We start from the raw sequence: 18,307 nt of genomic DNA, 5'->3' as shown, positions 1-18,307 counted from the left end.
TCATGTTCACGTATCTTTTCTGCTATTAATTCTAGATCACTAATTTCAAATTATAAAATTAGACTAGCTCAAGGAAAAAAAAACTACATGCGACAATAATAGATTGGAGAAACGTAAAAGCAACGTTAAAAATAGCAATTTGCAGTGACCCGCGAATAAAAAAAAATTATTCTTTCGATACTGGGACACCCAGTACACGACAGCTGCACGATGCAACAGCTGACGTGCACACATGCTCCACGCTTTGTGACTCGATTGTTCTGTGTAGGCTTGCGAAATAAACGCCTATGCACACCCCAGTTCTTGTCCTTGTACACCCATTTGAGCGTTAATTAAAGAGAACTTTGATATCGATCAAAAATATTGTCAAAAAAAGTTAAACTGTCTCCAAGTGACTTCATGGTCAAATAAAATAATTAACATATCACGAAAAGGCTTTAAATAAAAATCTTTTATCTTACCTAAAAGATTTTGCATTTCATCAAAGTTTAAATGCCCTCCCAGAGAATTTTAAATTTTAATTAAATCGAATTGAGATTTTTTTTTTTATATTATTTTAGTGTTAGATAATTCTGAATAATGTACTATCGTGATGTCAATATCGCTATATAATTAATCTACTTTCAATCACGAATAAACACAAACGTGTTGAGTACAAGCCTGTACCTGCCAATTATCATATTAATGGTATCAATAATTATCGAGCATATACCTGACAACTGTCAGCATTAGTCCTATCATCTAATATATGGTCAATCAAAGTCAACGACATTGAATATCGAAACTCGTAAAATAAAATAGAAATAAAAATCAGAAACCTGTAAAATTAAGAAATAAAATTGATATAAATTTTTTTTTCTTTTCCCGTCGATAAGAAAGACTCTTGGAAACAGGATTTCGCGCTTCCGCTCGGCGGAGAGATATTAATAAGCAAACGACACCGACGATAATTAGTCGGCGAGAGGTGACTCGGATAATTGGAAAATAAGAATTAATAGAGGTTATTTCCGAACGCCCCAGTCGCACGTTTTCCTGCCACCCCTCCGCGTCTCGATACTTAAACCGCGCGCTATCGATTCCGAATTCGCGAGTTCGCTGACCTTGTGATGAGAGGGATGTCCCGTGTGATTGGCGGAGGTGTGATTTCCGGCGGGAATGGAAGCCAGCTCCTCGATCGTGAGCTCCGCCAAGGCGTCGTTCCCGCCGCTGCAGCCGCCTAGAAGACCGCCGGCGACGACGCCGACGATGCCGACGCCGCCGCCGCCGACGCCGCCGCCGCCACCGCCACTGCTTCCAGGACTGACGCCCCCGATGCACCCGCCATCCGACCTCGCGATCCCCGACGGCCGATTCTTCTGCACCCGCCTCGAGGTCACCAGTTCCTTCACCCCCGACAGCTCTCGCCGCGAGCCACCCACGTACCTGCAACACCCGGTGTAAATTAAGTTATTGTTATTCAAAAAGTAACAATACTGTTATCACGTAACGCAATAACATTTCATTTCGCTTATATCTACGGTGTTTTTCAACGTATGTTCACGGCGTATATCGTAGAATAAATACTTGAAAGATTTAGGGTATTTAGATCTCTCTGCAATCTTTTGAAACAATTCCTTTCCGTAGGACGTTCACGTTGACTTATCTTTACCACATCGCTGTATTTATTAAGCAGACTGCGACACGCTGGTTTAATCGTATAACGAAGTAAAACTTAATTTCTTTATAAATAAAAAAAAGTTCTTTCTTCCTTTCTCTCTAATTAACCGGTCCATTACTGGAATAGAAAATTATTCAATGGCTGTTTTAAATAGGTTCTTCCGTCGCGGTGAGAATGTCTTGTTTCTCTATTTTCCGCGCAGACTTTTTTTTTTTTGTTATCCCGATATTATTATCCCTACATTGCAGAAAATAAGGATTCATTTACGTAATGTGACAAATGTATTTGGAACATTACCACAATTTCATTATTATAACGCGACAAAAGAAAAACGAATTAAATAAGTAATTATATTTTATAAACAATTTCATAGAAAATGTAAAAACCTGTATTATCTATTAATAGTTTTTTTTTTTTTTATAGAAAAAATCAAGTATTGTAAAACTTGTTTAAAACAGCAACGTTTGATTTGGCGTAAAAAAACACGACAAAAAAATACACGGGCAATGACATGGAGCAAATATGTCAGTTTTATTCAGATTCGAACTTACGATACGCGAGGCATGTACATTTTTTTTTTTTTCATGTGTTGTCCACATATTGTCACGGAGACGATGCGCGTCATCTGTACGAGTGATTCACGGCAATAATTATTAATCCTACACCCGAGAGAAGGATTCTATTGCTCTTGTGTGACACGCGAGAAATTGCCCCTGGATATTTTTCGCGCATTTGTTTGTATCGCGTTTTTTTTTCTTTTTCGCGCGATGCTGTTTTATGGCAAAAAATATCACGAGTCCTTTATTTGTATAAAAGTGCACGTATGTGTGATGTTCGAATGACTCAACAATGTTTGCGCACTACGATTGTAGAATACTAAAACAAGATTTAATCCCAACTACAATATGTTATAAATATATGACAAAGACATGGATTTGTACGAGAAATGTTGCATTTGTAATTTTTTCTTTTTAACATATATGTACGTAATATACATTTTAGTTTTTTTTAAAAAAATAAATTCTGTTAATTTTTCATCGTTTAGCCGGATACACGAAATTGGAGTATCTATAAGAACCCTCGTATTTCTCAGAAAATAGTTATAATTACCGGCTTACAATCGCGCCGAAAATAAAGTAAAAAAAAAAAAAAAAAAAAAAAAAATATACTTAGAAATAATAAACACGACGAAACTCTCGCATGATTTTATAGCAAGCTCTAAAAATTTATCTTGCACGTGCCTTTTTAGGTTGAGGTCGTTATTTTAACTACCCTTACAGTGGCCAGTCGGGGGTTAATGCTTCTCATAAAAAAAAACGTGCTTAATCCTGACATGAAGTCAGAGGTCAACCTGATTCACGAACATCTCGGGAGGAAAAAAAAAAGGACGAAATAAAATTTTAACAAGTGCGTATAAAAAAAAAGAAAAAAGAAATCCAAAAAACAAGAGAAGGAATTAATATCCGATAACAAAAAAGAAAAGAAAAAAATTTTTTTTATTTTAACTCTAAAAAAATTGTGAGATTTTTCTTCTCGACGGTGGACTTGGCAGACTAATTTTTCTTCTATCGCATCAACTTCCGAACTGCTTTCTTTCCAAATTACTATTTTCACGATCGACGGGGTTTGCCGATGACTTTGTGCGGATTAAATATTTGCAGAAAGCCTCTGACCCGAGATGAAATTGAAACAATAACTTTCAGAGTGCACATACGATAACTCTGTTCTTGCAGGAAATTTCAACCGTAAGAAAAAACTTTAGACGTCATTTCTAGAACTCGTTACTTACGGAACTTCTTGATTACGAGGACAATTAGCGTCAATAATTAAGAAGTTGCCGACAAGAACACGGAAGAAATTTAAGAAAAGGAAGCCTAGCAAAAGTCATTTATGACCGCGAGAAATGAAATTCCGGCTCTCTGAGGATGCCAATCATAAACGTTGTGCTCGCGTTTAATTTAATTTGTCGTTGAAGAGAAGAGGGGTAGGAAAAGGATGTAAATTAAATAAACTAATAAAAAAAGAAAGATGGTTCTTTGTTGAGGTCAAGGTAAAGCTACTAGCGAACGAACGAAGATCCTTGTATTCAAAATATTCTTTTATACGTCGCAACAAAAGCCGAAACAGAGACGAATCGAGCTAGAACGACGGAGAAGTTGTTACAGAAAACCTCGTACAAATTCTACAACTATCGCAAAGTTTGTAGCCGACATTTAAATAATCTTTGGAAAAGTAACTGTCGCAAGAATGAGACAAGGTATCTCGAGAGAAACTTTCGATAAATGCAATGCAACGAATTTTCAAGTTTATCGCGTAGATAAATATTTCGTTTAAAAAGTTGCATCTCCCACTTCTCGCAAATACAAAACCGAGATATTGTTGTTTGAGAAAACATTTTCGGTTTATTTCCCCGCCGCCTAAAGTGGCACGTTGAAATCGCATTTCGTTTCGAGATTTTTTTTTTTTTTTTCCTCGCGTCCTAACTTCTCCATCTTCCACACCCAGTATTAATACCCGTTTCGGCGAGCCGGCAGAAAAGCTTCGTACAAACAGGAACACGAGATTACCGTTCAGCACGACCCGCCGCGTTTCTTCCACCAGATTCCGGGCACCCTCTCTTCCGGGTTTCCCACCCTCGGCTGCTCAGAGCACTTTCACATCGAGGAAATCGAAAAAAGAAAGAGAGACTCCGCGCGATTTTATCCGCGAACGAGTTAGCTCGAGCGAAGAATATTCGCCGGCACGAAATAAACTTTACGCGTCTTCGTACGTTGGCGACGAGAACGACACTCCCCCACCCTCGGCGGTTCAGAACGTACTCTCTTGCCGCCGTCGTTGGGAAAGCAACCCCGCCGCGAGACAACCCCTCGAACCGCCCCTAGAAATAACGCGCCCCGACACCGGCAGATCGCACCACCGCTCGGCGACGTCGGATCGATCGCCGTGACGTCACGGCGTCCACGCAAGCGTCGCGGCGGACACGAGTAAACGTCGTCCATCTCCGCCACGGTTCGTGCAGATGAATGGATCTTGCGTTCCGCGAAGCGTCTTTAGAGTCTGTAATTACCCCTGAATTTTTGTCGGAAACAATAAAAAAATTTTTATTTATTTATTTATTTTTTTTTTTAATTCAGAGAGAGAACATTCTGTTCGATACATTTTTCCACACACTCGTATTTTTTGAACATAAAAAATAAATCGAGTTCTCAGAGAATTAATTTTATATTTATATTTAATGAACCTCGATAATTTCAGACTCTTCAGATAATTATTTGATATTAAGCACTTTTGGTATTATTGCCTATTAATTTTGTTATTCAATGTTTTAATATTAAACGTTGTAATTTCTTTATAATATATTTTTTTTTTTATTACTTCAATGTTTATCTCACTGTTTGTAAGACTGTTCCCGAGGGAGATCCGGCGCGTGTTCAATGAGATGCACCAGAATGATACCCCGCATCGTCATCTCGTCGTCGAAATACACGAAGGCGAGGAAAAGGCACGCGTCACGCCGCGATCGGCTTCTACGGCGCGAGAAGGAGCCGCAGGACAATGCTGGGAGGCTGCTGTCAGAGCAGAACAAAGGCGCTTATCTTTTTGCATGCGCTATATGTAACGCGGCATTCCCTTCGCCGTATCGTTCTGCTCGTGCCGCGCGCCTCCGAGAATATATCACGCGCTAAATAGGAAGCGTGTGTGCTCAGCATCAAATGGCACAACCGAAAGTTACCAACGAGGAGTGGACTGATATCGGTACGAACGATACTTATTTTTATGATTAAAAAAGAAAAAAAGTAGAAAAGAAGGGTCTAATTAATTCATTTTATGTAAATTACAAAAATTGAAAGGACAATATGCCGTCAGAAATTAATATTTTTTACTATCGGATACAACATGCATATCGCTAATTAAAATAATATTAAAATAATCCAGCAAATGACTGCGATATTAATGAATAAACTCGGCGCAAATGGTTGCCGATTTTCATTCTGTTTTATGTAATATCGAGTAATTTATTGCAAACAAGATATTCCGATAAAAGTTCCACTCTTATTCAGACCGTTGTCTGAATAATAATATAAAATAGCATATTTGACTCTTTTGTGTGTGCGTCTTTTCTTTTTCTTTTTTTTTCTTTTTTTTTCATTTGTAATTTATGTCGACAGGGTCGACTACGGCGAGAAGAGATTGCTTTGCGCGCAAGACGATAATCGTGCGATAATCGTCGGAATATGCTGGACGTCTTTGTTGCAGATTCTACGGGGTAGTCCTCGATGATGGTGATGAGGGTCGTGGAAGGGTCTAACGGCTGAGTATATTGAATTTCTGAAAAGCGCGTCAGGTTTCAAGCGGATGATACGCGCCGCAGGCTCGATTATGTCGAAGTGAGTTAAGGGAGGGAAGGTCTGCCGTATCCTTAGGCGCATTTTCGAAACGTATCATGGCAAACAACACTTTGTATGCAGGTAACACTACCCGAATAAAAGTTTTTCTTAATTACTGGATATGTGGGACGTTTGGAAGTCAAGCTTGCTAACGAGGAAACACATGCGAGGGTGTTCCCTTCGTTTGTACAACTTTAATGCAATTCAAGGTACGATGTTGACCGGAACAAGATTAAATTAATTCTATTTAAGACCGAAATGCACATTTTTTTTTTTTTTTTTTTACACGACGCAGGACTCAACTTTGGTGACGGGACGAGATCTCGAATATTTACAGAGAAAATCGTCATGCGGATTAAATGAAGTGACCGACTATGCTTTAATTCGATCCGCAATAAAAGCGGTTCGTGATACGGCGAGTAATTGGAAACGTCTCCGGAATTAGCTTCGTGAATTTTGTCTAATTAAAGTCCCATAATTGGACTGCGGGACAAGTCATATCTTCCTCGTGTGACTCATTCTCTCTATTCGCGTGAATTTGTGCAAATAGTGCGAATAGACCGCCGAGAATAAATTTTCTTTTCTTATTAAATAAAATATAACTTAAATAAAAAATAAGTTTTTAGTTTACTTCAAATATTTGAAAAGTCAGTGAATAATTAAGTTTCTTTCTTTCTTTTTCTTTTTTTTTTTCTACAAAAACCCGAAATGCAATGACGATGTAAATTCAATATTCAGATTTGATTCGAGTATTAGTCACCGCCACAGATGCGCTTACAGTTTCTAAGGTACGAAAAATTAAAAAAAAATGTGCATGTGATCAATAAAAGAAAAACTGCATTTCAAGAGGAATGAGGAATACCTACATTTCATCGCGTTTCTCTAATGAATACGACATGCTATTCGAAATCTTAATTTGAATGCACGCAGGCTAGAGCTTTGCTAATAATAAAGCTTTCTCTCTCTCTCTCTCTTTCTTTTTCTCTCTTTTAGTTGGTCGTGAGTATTTTGTTGCAAACACGAAGAGAACGGCACGGGCGTGGCGAAACGTAATGAACGAGTCACGACGTGAATTTACTTTGTGTGCCGGACAACGTTTAAGCGTTGTCTAAAATAGACAGTGTTTCTATGCTAAATACACTCGGAAAGTGTGAAGCTCGTAACTTTTAACCGTATAAAATTTTTTAGTAAAACAAAAGATTAATAAAAAAAAAAAAAATTTCTGTACGAGAAATTCTTGATTTTCAACAATTTAAAAATTAATTCTGTCGCGAAAGAAACTGTTTTCGTTGGCGCAGGATGATGAATGATTTTTTATTTGAGAAATAATTTTAATAAAGATTAATATAACGCATCGAAGATAGAAGATTTAAGACTCCGCGAGGGTGACGGGGCTTTTCACCGAAAAGCTCGCGAGAGGCTTAGACTCCAGCTTTCTTGATCAATACTCGGCGTACGCTCGGCGTCGCCCACGCGGCGCTAATTTATCGTCGCTCTCTAGCGCGAGCAAACGTCGTATATTTTCGCACTTTCTTCATCTATATTTCATTCGATAAAAAATGATCCATCCGGCCAGCAATCCGGCAAACTTTCGCGACGCCTCGCGCGTGTCGCGAATGGAACGATATATGCAAAGTTTAATCTCGATAAAGCTTTTCAAATGTCTTTCTTGCGACAACTTGATTTATCATTGACTTCATGACATTTCGTTAATAATGATTTGTTATACAATGTATATGGAAGTTAAAAAGCAAGCTAGTTTCATCGCTTTTATGTGTTGTTTTATGTTTTTCTTGTTATATTAATATTATTATATTATAATACAATGTACTATTAATATATATATATATTAATATATATATTATAAATTCGTGAAAGAATTTTTTATCTTAAATCTTAAAAAAAATTAGAGAGTTACGAGAACTTACCTGTCGTGCTCGTGACCGTAGGAAGGATTTATCCTGCGAGCGTATAGAGATGCACCGCCTTCAGACATGTATCCGTCGCACAAATCCGAAAGGGTTCTGCTGCCAACGCTCATGCCGCCTCCGCGTAGCACTTCGCCGTCGCTCAGGTAACCGGAAGCGGCGTCTACGTCGGCGTAGTCGTGGTGACCACCAACATGATGATGCGACGATGAATGCAGGACGGTGTACTGTCGGGTCGTAGCGCGACTCGGCAAAGTCTGCAAACCTCGGGCCCCGGGGGTGTACCCACGCAGGAGAGGTTGCATAGGTTTCACAGTCATCTCAGCCTCATCGTCTGCCAGAGCACCACCGCACGTTGAGCTCTCTGACAGCACCTTAAACAAATAAAATAAAATAAATACAAAGAACATGTAAAAGAAAATAATAAATTTCTATTTTAATTTTTATATAAAACTAGACATAACTTGCGCGCGTGTGCGTGTACTTAGTAATATCTCGTATTATATGAATAATAAAATTACAATCAAGTTTTAATTTACCTTTTCCATTTGTTCAAACGTGGTGTCAATCTTCCGGTTAGGAATCGTTTTGATCTCGCTGCCGCTTTCGCTGCTTGGCCTATAAATCACACTACTGTCGCTCGAATTGCTCTGGCCAGTGCTGTTAGAATTGCTGTGCGAGCTTTCGGACATAAGATCCGAAATACTTGGCATCGGTGACACCATTGCCACTGTATTAGGATCGAGTTTGCGATGAAGAGTATCGCCGCTCTTCGGTTTTGTCGGCGTTGGCACTCCGCTGATTGTCCCATTTTCTTTCGACGGTTTCGACGTGCCTTTTACAAGAGCAGTGGGTTTCGGAATGCTAGAACCCGGACTGAGTCCGGCCGGGTTCGGACCGTGAAGAGGACTATTCGAACCTGCTAACGGTTTACTTGATCCAAAATTCAAATTGCTTTGCGCTGGTGCACTTGTGACTTCTTCTTCCGTAATAGTCAGCTTCTCGCCAGCTGCTGATTCCACGCGATTAGTCGTAACAGAACTTTGTTTATCGTTGAAAACATCGGGAGATTCTATTTCTTCGTCGCAAACAACTTTCTCTTGATTTAATGTAGTTTTCGATGATAAGTTAAAGCTTTCCAACTCCGATTGCTGTTCGTGATTAACGCCTAAAACCTCTGGCTCTTTTTGCTTCGTTGTAAGATCCTTGCCATCTGATAAGTTTGCTTGATTCATACTTAGAGTACGATTGAAAGTATCATTTTCATGAACAAGCGGATCTTCCGGTTCGGAAGGCTTGATTATGCCATTGGTGTTTGCCAGAATAGTTTTCTGCATCATAAAGTCTTTATTCAGACCATTTGGTGGTGGTTTCAAACTTTGCAAATAAATTCTTGAATCTGGTATCTTGCCCGGAAGCTCCATCTTGGGTCTTGGTGAAAGTTTCGTCGTCGGAAGCTCGTTCCTTAAGTTCACGTTTTTAGTATCCTGAAGATTGATTTGTTTAGGCGGCGTCAGGGCGGAAGGATTCGGTTTCGGAGGCTGCACTACTATCGGCTGCTTCACTTGAAATTCCTGAAGAGTCGGCGTTTTTCTGTCACTGAGTAATTTTGTACCGATGGTTTTACCAGCAAATTTAACATCTTGCTCCACGATAGGATTATTATAAGGCGTCGTCAACTTCTCCGAGGAGCTCGGCGGACCCTTGCTTGTACGTGCGATTTTACTTTGAGCCTTGCTTTGTTCCTTTCTGCCTGTTTTCGGACTGGATTGCTTTGTTGGTTTGGCCGACTGTAGTTTTGATTTTAGCGCGCGACTTTTCGGCGATTCCTGAGCTTGAGCTTTGCTTTGATCGCACAAGGAAGTTGAACTGTCCGAGTGTTCAGATCGAGCTGAAGAAAATCCGGAAGAACTGGACGTGCGTTTTGAGACTCCTGACGAAGTCTTTCCTCGCTCTTGATTTTTATCTTTATTATTGAATAGTTTAAACTTATCTAATACAGAATTTTTGTTTGGCTGGGGTGCTGGGGCAGCGTATGGTAAGGCTTGTTGTTGTTGTGACCTCAAACCTCCGTTGGGTCGACCTACTGTGGATGCTCGAGGGCTGTAAATTAATTACAAAAATTCTAATTAAAATAAAATTAGAAACCTAATTAATATCTAAAAAGATTTTAACAACTGCATAATCATAGTGTAAGAAAATACATTTTCAAGCATTAATTTTTACCTTGGCGTGGTGGCAGTTGGTTGCCGACTCGTATTCTGATTCCTGGGCTGTGGAATAAACGAAAGCCCGCCCTGAGGTGGTTGCTGTTGACTCGGGCTGGTGCTTCTAGAACTGCTCGCGCTACCTACTCCGCCATTTCCGTGTTTTAAGCCTCCTGAAACAAATTATTTGTTTTAGTATACACGGTATTTCACAGTTAATACAAGAGTAAAAAACAACAAACACTACAACGTATTCGTCAATTACAAATTTGTGATATATTGAAATTAATATTCAATCTAATATAATCAAAATAACATTCGGACGCAGAGGATGTTGAGGGAAAAGAAAGTAAAAAAGCAGGTGCGCGGTGCGCGTGATCTTAACCTAACCTCCATCTCCTTCCTTCCTTTCGCCCAGCGGCCGCAACAAAGTACGCGGCACATACCATCCCGGTCACAATCGACTTCTTCGACGGCTGTTCCGTACGCGGAAAGCATTCGCGAAAGGTGCTCAAAATTAATCGCAGACGCGAATGGCGTATACACGTAACTGCGGAAATCGCGGTGGCGTACTTGGTTCGCGCGCGCAATATACGGACCCACAGATGGCAGGGCAAGCAGCAATCGAGCTTGGAATAAAAGTAAGTCACCAGGGCGTCAGCTGACGCACCAGTGACCTACTTTTCTTCTCTCTCGCACCTTTTCTCTCTCTCGGGCAACTACGCGACCTACGACAAACTTCTCACTGGCGTGTGCGACTCGCGAGCGCGATCAGGCCGTTGCCCCGCACAAGATGGCTGACGTAGTACGCGCGTATCTCCCGCGTCTCAATCCGCGTCGAATATTCATCACGCGGAAAGTACGTACAAATATATTTCTACAATATACATATATTTCATATATAATATTGAATTTACTAAAAACTTGTCTGTTGCAGATAAGAATCGAGTAGCAAACTTGCCGTCATCGTTCATAATCCAGCATAGTATTCCATAACGTGAAAAGAGAAGGAAACCTCGAAAAGGCATATATTCGACGAAGCAATCTCAAGAGTAAGTACTATCTTGTGTTTCCATAAAATCAACAGTCAAAACTCGCGGGATATTAAAATCATATTCAGAATAATATTTGCCAGTATAATCAGTATAAAAATCTTTTTACAGCGTATTGACTTGCTCCGAGGCTCGAGGTAAAAAACAGGGTAAACAATGGTCGGCTGGCGACCGAGCGGTGAAACTTGCTTTGTCGCCGCATTCCTCAAACGGGAGTGAAATCATATACTAACCGACGCAGCTACGCACACGTTCCACGAGGCGAGAGGACCTCTTGCCCATCTCGTCGACAGGTAATTCCATTAAATAATTACCAACTGTTTTATATAACTTTTTTTTTTTTTTTTTGACCGGGATTATATTAGAATATTTTGAAATATTGATTATAACTGGCCGCGCCATTAAATACGCACGGTTGTGCGGCTGTTGCAACAGTTTACGTGCCACATATGCATTCGAATGGTGCAACGCGCTGTGGAAACCGTATCGTAGACAAAATAAACCGCCCGTGTTTACCGAGAGCGAGAAGATTAATCCGTTACCTCATACTACCACTCGATTCGCTCTTCTCGGGTAATCGTAGACGTTGTTTCTGTCAAACAATCCGCGTTGGCATGCAATTTACCGAGCGATAAAAATTAATTACAACTTATGCACATGAATAAGTGAGTTTATTAAAAGATGGCTCTTGAATCCTTCAACGCGAGTTTTAAATGAAAAAAAACTTTCGAATAAATAGATACCGGTATAAAAATTTGAAGGAAGAAAAATCTCAACTTTTTCCATTTCTTTCGCGATTTATCATTTCGAGATTACGCGCGTCGGTTTAACAATGCCCGATCGCTTTTCTTCATTGACCCGCTCGACAGTGATTCGCAGTGGTTACAAGCACCTAATTCGTCAACTGTCTCAATTGTCCTTTCGTACGTGACACAAATCTGGTTGACACAAGACAGATGGAAATGTTCGCCGATGCAGAAATCGTGACCAACGCGATCTTTTAGCGCATTTAAACGCGATTACGCTTGTCTTGTTTAATTAGTTTTATTATTCACCGCACGATTCTAATTGATACATAAAGCGAAGGGTTCTTTATCAGTTTATTAACACACGCATATATTAAACCTAATAAATAATTATTTAATTTAACTTTCAATTATTTAATAGCAAAAAAGGAACAGTTTGATTTGAAAAAAAAAATTTGTTTTTACATCTCGAAGACAAATTAAAGTCTCATAAATGTAACAGTGTTAATTTCACGCGTGTTACAACTTTATATTCTTAATGGTTTATATTTAACTGTACCAGATTCAATAAGATTTCGTGGTACCTCGAGATAAAGCCGAAACGTCATTCAGGATTAAACAAAGACAACCGTTTGATTCTCGTCGGGGAGTAGAAATCGAATCTGTATTCGGAGCGGGCCTATTGAAACCGCCAGTCATGGGGTATCGTAATAAATTCGATTTCTTTTTTTATTATTCAGTGCACAAAGGAGGAGGAAAAGAGATAGATAGCGTAGGGGAGTTAAAACGTGACTGGGCATTCGCCCGCCTGTCACAAGAATGATTCATCGTGCGAAACGATCGATCTGTCGCGATATTAGTGACGGTCCGTACAGCGAATTTTCGAGGTAGAATCAAAGATGTAACCTCGCTGCACCGACGCTGACAGTTTGTCCGACGGCAAAATTTATGCACCAAGATATAAACTAAAAACTAATACTGTCAGCGAAAACATCTTTTTTTTTTTTTTTTTTATGTAGCGATAACAAAAATAAGCAGTTATAAGAGGACGAAAGATTAATTTACAGAGAATTCGTGGATTTTAGTTAATTAAATTTAATTAAACATTTCACCGAGATGTATTTTGTGATGCTTAAAATTTTCAATCCCGAGTACCTTGAATCCTGAATACCGCCAGTCTAAAGTACCGCGGTGGAAAAGAGAAATTCTATGCAGAAAGAATTTCTCGGGAGAGGACCACTGATCGTGACTGCACTCATTCGCTCACTTCCCTGACACTAACGTTCAGCGCTCGTGTTCCCTTTGTTATTCTCTCATTGCTCCTTCCGCCTACCCCCCTTTCTGAGATAAGACAATATCTGCCCACATGGGAGTGCGAAAAGGAACGACCAGTTCCCATGATCGATAAGACGGTAAAGTTACGTTGGCAATTAGCCGAAAGTTAATAACCGGTTTAAATACAAGTGCAGCTCTGATAAATTATTCCCGGCACGTACGGCGAGCAATGAAATTATGAAAATCACATTAAAAACTGTCAAAGAGAAGTTCTAAAATAATTTCCACGAACTTTAAATGCTGCCGTGCAATTTAGAATAGACTGTCGAGGGCTTGAAATTGCTTGTTATTCAAAATTAGCAATAAGTAACGTTCGTAGTTGCAGTTCGGGTCCTCTCATAGTCACTCGTGCGCATAAACTCGTACTTACGCTTTATGCTAGCTCATATATTCCCGCATGCAGCCCTCTCGGAGCCTTCTGGCCTCTTTGTTTCGAGAGTGCTTCGCGGCACGAGAGAACAGTGCACGCTGCAACGGTGCATATGCGTAGGAACATCCGTTTCGCGGTGCACGTATGCAATCATACGCAGACGCGAATGCAGTACTAGAATTACGATTGATCGGATGATTAACCACGATGGTGATTTGCGCGAAACCTCGACTCTGCGTGTATATCTCGTGTCGCGCATTATATTTGTTTTATTCAATTGGTAAAATGTTATCGCGTGTATTTTTTATAGGCTTTAATAATATTATCATATTTTATGTGTAATATCGAAGGGTAACTGTATAAATTTGCCATCTCGAATTTGCTTATTTTGATTTTGCTAAATTTTAGAATCGTTCGACTCGACCTTTCTCTCTCTCTCTCTCTTAAGAAATTTCTTTTCGCCCTCGATGTAATTCACGAAATGTTCCGGACTTTATCTGGACCATAACTTGAGATGCGCGGAAGTAAAACGGAACGCGATATTGCGTGCGGAAAATTTATTTGCGGCTGTACGTAGGAACTGTTCCCATAGATGTGAAGCTAAGAGAACGTTTATAGCACATGAGCGCGATAAGCACGATTTTCCCTTGAGCGACTCTCTCAGATTGTCAAACGTATATATATATATATTGAGTGCCACCTTCGTCCCCTTTTCGTTTATCGTAGATGGAGTTTTTCTTTTCGCGACTGCAGAAGGTGAAGATAATGCAAATGTAGGTATGTTTCGTGACAGAATAATCGATGCGATAGAATAAACGGATAAAGCAAAAATTGTTTCATGTATTAAAACAATAAGGGAAATATTTGTTTTAATTCTTCTACGTCACTTAAATATAAAAATAAAATAATAATTTATATGCTTTCGTTTAAAAATACACGTCGATAGCTAAATATTCGTCGGCTGTTAGTTTAAAGGCGAATCGATTTAAGTGTAACGGAAGAGTACGAGTGATTAGATACGCGGTTTGAGTTCGAGTTACATCTTGGCACTCTACGAAAAGGCTGCCGGCGAAGATTAGAAGAGCCCTTAGAAGCTTCCTCGATGACTAACCTGACCTTTTTCAAGGAAAAGTTCCGCTATCGACTAGCTGTCGAATTGGCTTGTTCGACAACTGGCACGTGTTACATCACACCCCGGCCTCTTGTGCTTCCAGGCCGATTAGCAGTCGCGGCATTGGCACGGGGGAAAGTCTTTTACCTCGATTAGAGGATTAGATAGAGATTCGATTATAATGATTAGAGATTGGACGCGACGCATCCGTGAAATGGAAAACGACGTGTGGGTTTTTTTGGGGGGGGGAGGGAGGGGGAGGGACGATGCTTGAATCTTGACAGAGTGAGATTAATACGGAATGCACGTCCCGATTCTCATATTCTTAGTGTCCCCCTCGTTGGTAATTATACGAAGGAATCGCAAGGCGGGGTACAAAGTGACAAAGTAGAGTGCTGTATTATTAGACTGATAGATTTACGTACGTGAACTTTTACGATGAAATAATAATGATTCGATCTATAAAAAAATACGACCGTTGGGATTTGTCGCACCCCATGATATTTCCGTCGTATTAATATAGTTCCGCGCGAAGGGGAGAGTACGATATACAGAAACTAAACGAATTTCCTCGCAAATAAGCCGACGCGCGCCGGCAATAAAACGGATCCGATGTTACGCAAGAGAGACAAGCTGTTACACGCGATCATTAACGAAGTTAGTAACCTCGTTCTTTTCGCTGCAGTCGCGGAGCGAGCCTGAGCGTAGCGCGCACGTTTACGGGGTGTAAAGGGCGAGAAAGGGAAATAAATCCTCTCGCGCCCACTGACGAAGATAATATCGGACTCTTAATTGACGTGAACGGCGATCGAGAACTCGTTTCAATTTCGACTGTCTCCCGCGAGCTTTTTTTCTCTACGTCTTCTCGCGCACGTGCGCCGAATTAGCACGGGAGCTTTGCCCCCGGGTTCCCCCTTCGCCCCTGCATTCGCGGATCTCCACAAGCATCCCATGGGATCAGCTTTGAGTCCCAAATAACCTGTGACTCACCCAAAACCGCGCACAAGCTACGTACACTTCGAAGGCTCTTATCTTTCGCCTGTCAATTTGCCTTTCTCGTCCCCCTGCTCTTTGCGATTCAATGTTTGGCGACTTTAATGCCAATAAGAGTGGAATACACAAGGGACATGTACAGGGATCTCTTAAGAGAATACTTTTCTGTGAAAAAGAAAAAAAAAAAAAAAAAAAGAAAAAAAGATTGTATTTTTCGGGAAGATCAGACGCCTCTTATAATTTTGGAAACACGTATTTGATATCTATTTCTGTTGTAATTAACGTTCTGTAAAGTATAATAATCTTATAAATTTTATTATTTCTTTCTCTCTCTTTCTTTCTATGCAATAAAGATTAATGAAAAATAATGAAATTGCAAATCGTGATGGACATCGATGCAGGTAGAAGTACGCAGGCGTAACGGTGTGTCGGATGTTGATGAGGCGCGATGATAAACGATGATGATCCCAAGACCCCGCGAGATATAATATAGCACGTGTATTGGACCCCTCTTGTCCGTTTCAACGATCTGATCCTGTTCTCTTCCTCCCCCCTGGCAATCGTGCCAGGTGCATCAAATGCACTCCACCAAGATTTGCCATTAACCGCACGATAACGGAATCACCTGTCCCTTCACGCTGGTCTTGATTGATTTGCTTAGGGGGAAATAGTCGAGACCGATAGAAATTATCACGCTAATCAGATTATGCCGACTGGCCTAGGAAGTCGATTGTATTTAACCGTTTGTTTAATATTTATTTTAATAACGCAAGCGTAATTACGAATAATCGATGACGTGGATTTATTATTTTAGCTCAAATCGAAATTAACATTTTGCATTATGTAAATTAATACTAATTGCCCTCGTTAACTTTATTAATTGATATTAATTGAATTAGTTTTTAACAATTTGATTATTTACAATTATGTGCTTCCGCGCTGCGGAATTATTGACTTCTACGATTGGAGTTTATAATTTGTTTCTATATAAATTAAATGAACGTGTGCGTTTCTGAGGGTCTCGAATTCGAGGGTCCCGTTCGATAATGGTCGGCGATCGGGAGGGGTAATCGCGACGACAATGGCGCGGAGATGCGTGGGATGAAACAAGACGGAGGTAATGTCGGTAACAGCTGTCGGTACCCGCGGAACAAATAAACAAGAGCCCTCTTGAGCAAAGGACGCTGCTCCATCTTACGAATCGATGCCTCGCGTGTTAGCGATGTTAGTTGGTCACTCGCAAAACGATTGCATTGACCTGTCTGGTGAAAGATGAAACTCATCCTAAGACCGTTCATATTAAAATTTATGGGGGATAATTTTTTTTCTCTTTTAATTGACAAGTTTGTTTCACTAACGTTTTGTTAAATAAAATTTTTTTTTAATTGTTATTATTATCTGTGCAATATTACTGGTTTCTCGGAAAATAATAGTAATACAAGTTTAGCTAAGAGTTATTTTTCAATAGTAAAAGTGTAGTCTGTTTGGATCTTCGTTATAGCAAGTGAAAGAAGAGGAATATCCGGTCTTTGTGATCGCAAGGAAGTCCGGTAAATCATGCGGCGCATTGAAATAGCGAATGAATGTCTCGTACAGCCGTGTCTTAAAAAAAAAAAAAAAAAAAAATAGAAAGAAAAGAAAGAAGAGGAGAGAAAAATAAAATTCCCGAGAGAGAGAGAAAAAAGCTCGTTTTATTTCAGCCTCGCTTTTTATCGTTGGAAACTTTCGACGAAAGATGGTCCGCGCAGCCATCGAATAAAAGTTTGGGAGATCGATAGGAGCGAGAGCAAAGATCGAGAGTCTCAAGGGAAAAGACAGATGGAAAAGGATTAGGAGTTGGCGAGAAAGATCGATCGAGAAAAGCTCGAAAACGTGCACGAAAGCACTTTTCGCCGGCAATTTCGCCTTTGATCAATTGCGACGAAGATGCTTGAAGAAGAGTGGTGCTCTGACGTTTGCAAAGAAATTTTCGAGGAATTTGAAGACGCCTCGAATTCGATTGAAAGTCTATGACATTAGACCGCTCGATTTACGTTGTTGCATATCGCGAGAGAATACGACCTCAAACGAGAGTCCAATGGTGGCGTATACGATTGATACAGCATCCGAATTTGCGAAGGTAGGCGCGCTTTTAAATCTCTCGTAAAACCTTTTTGAAGAAACAGAAGAGAGGAGCCAAATGTGAAAATGTTACAAAATGTCTGAGACGTGAAATACATTTAATACGAGCCTTCGCGACATTTTGAAAATGTGCATCCGAGCGAAACGAACGCGGTAAGGAGCGTTTCTTCCTCACAAAGAGATGCTCATCAGCAGAATGGTGCGCAATCGACGTCATTTTTTTTTTTTTCCTCCGTGTGGAACGAACGAACACCCCGTCGCGTCAGTCGGCTGTCTTGTTTCGCAGCGCAAATTGCAATCTCTCCCTTTTTTTCTTTTTTTTTTTCTAGATTCCCTTATTTGTCCTGCCCGCTCGCTCCTCTCGTTCTCTCCCCGGATGTCTGCCGATTGCAGGACCCT

The 18,307-nt window shown here is 40.2% G+C and overlaps 1 protein-coding gene across 6 annotated transcripts in view; it reads right to left on the bottom strand.

Moving 5' to 3' along the window:
- Sick (sickie) overlaps nucleotides 1–18,307 on the bottom strand; it is a 127,434-nt gene that overhangs the window by 34,673 nt on the left and 74,454 nt on the right. For 5 of the 6 annotated variants that reach the window (XM_070663886.1, XM_070663884.1, XM_070663885.1 and 2 more), the window contains 4 exons: nucleotides 10,200–10,353; nucleotides 8,513–10,076; nucleotides 7,974–8,347; nucleotides 1,101–1,422 (listed from right to left, as the gene is read on the bottom strand). In XM_070663886.1, coding sequence (XP_070519987.1) covers nucleotides 1,101–1,422; nucleotides 7,974–8,347; nucleotides 8,513–10,076; nucleotides 10,200–10,353 — 2,414 coding nt within the window. Of the gene's footprint in view, nucleotides 1–1,100; nucleotides 1,423–7,973; nucleotides 8,348–8,512; nucleotides 10,077–10,199; nucleotides 10,354–10,565; nucleotides 10,883–18,307 lie in introns of those variants that run through there. The other variant, XM_070663889.1, reaches the window with a different exon arrangement.

This window comes from Cardiocondyla obscurior, linkage group LG12 (genome assembly GCF_019399895.1).
Source record: "Cardiocondyla obscurior isolate alpha-2009 linkage group LG12, Cobs3.1, whole genome shotgun sequence".
Taxonomy (NCBI): domain Eukaryota; kingdom Metazoa; phylum Arthropoda; class Insecta; order Hymenoptera; family Formicidae; genus Cardiocondyla; species Cardiocondyla obscurior.
Note: the sequence above shows the minus strand (reverse complement) of the source record. Positions and strands in the feature narration are given on the sequence as shown.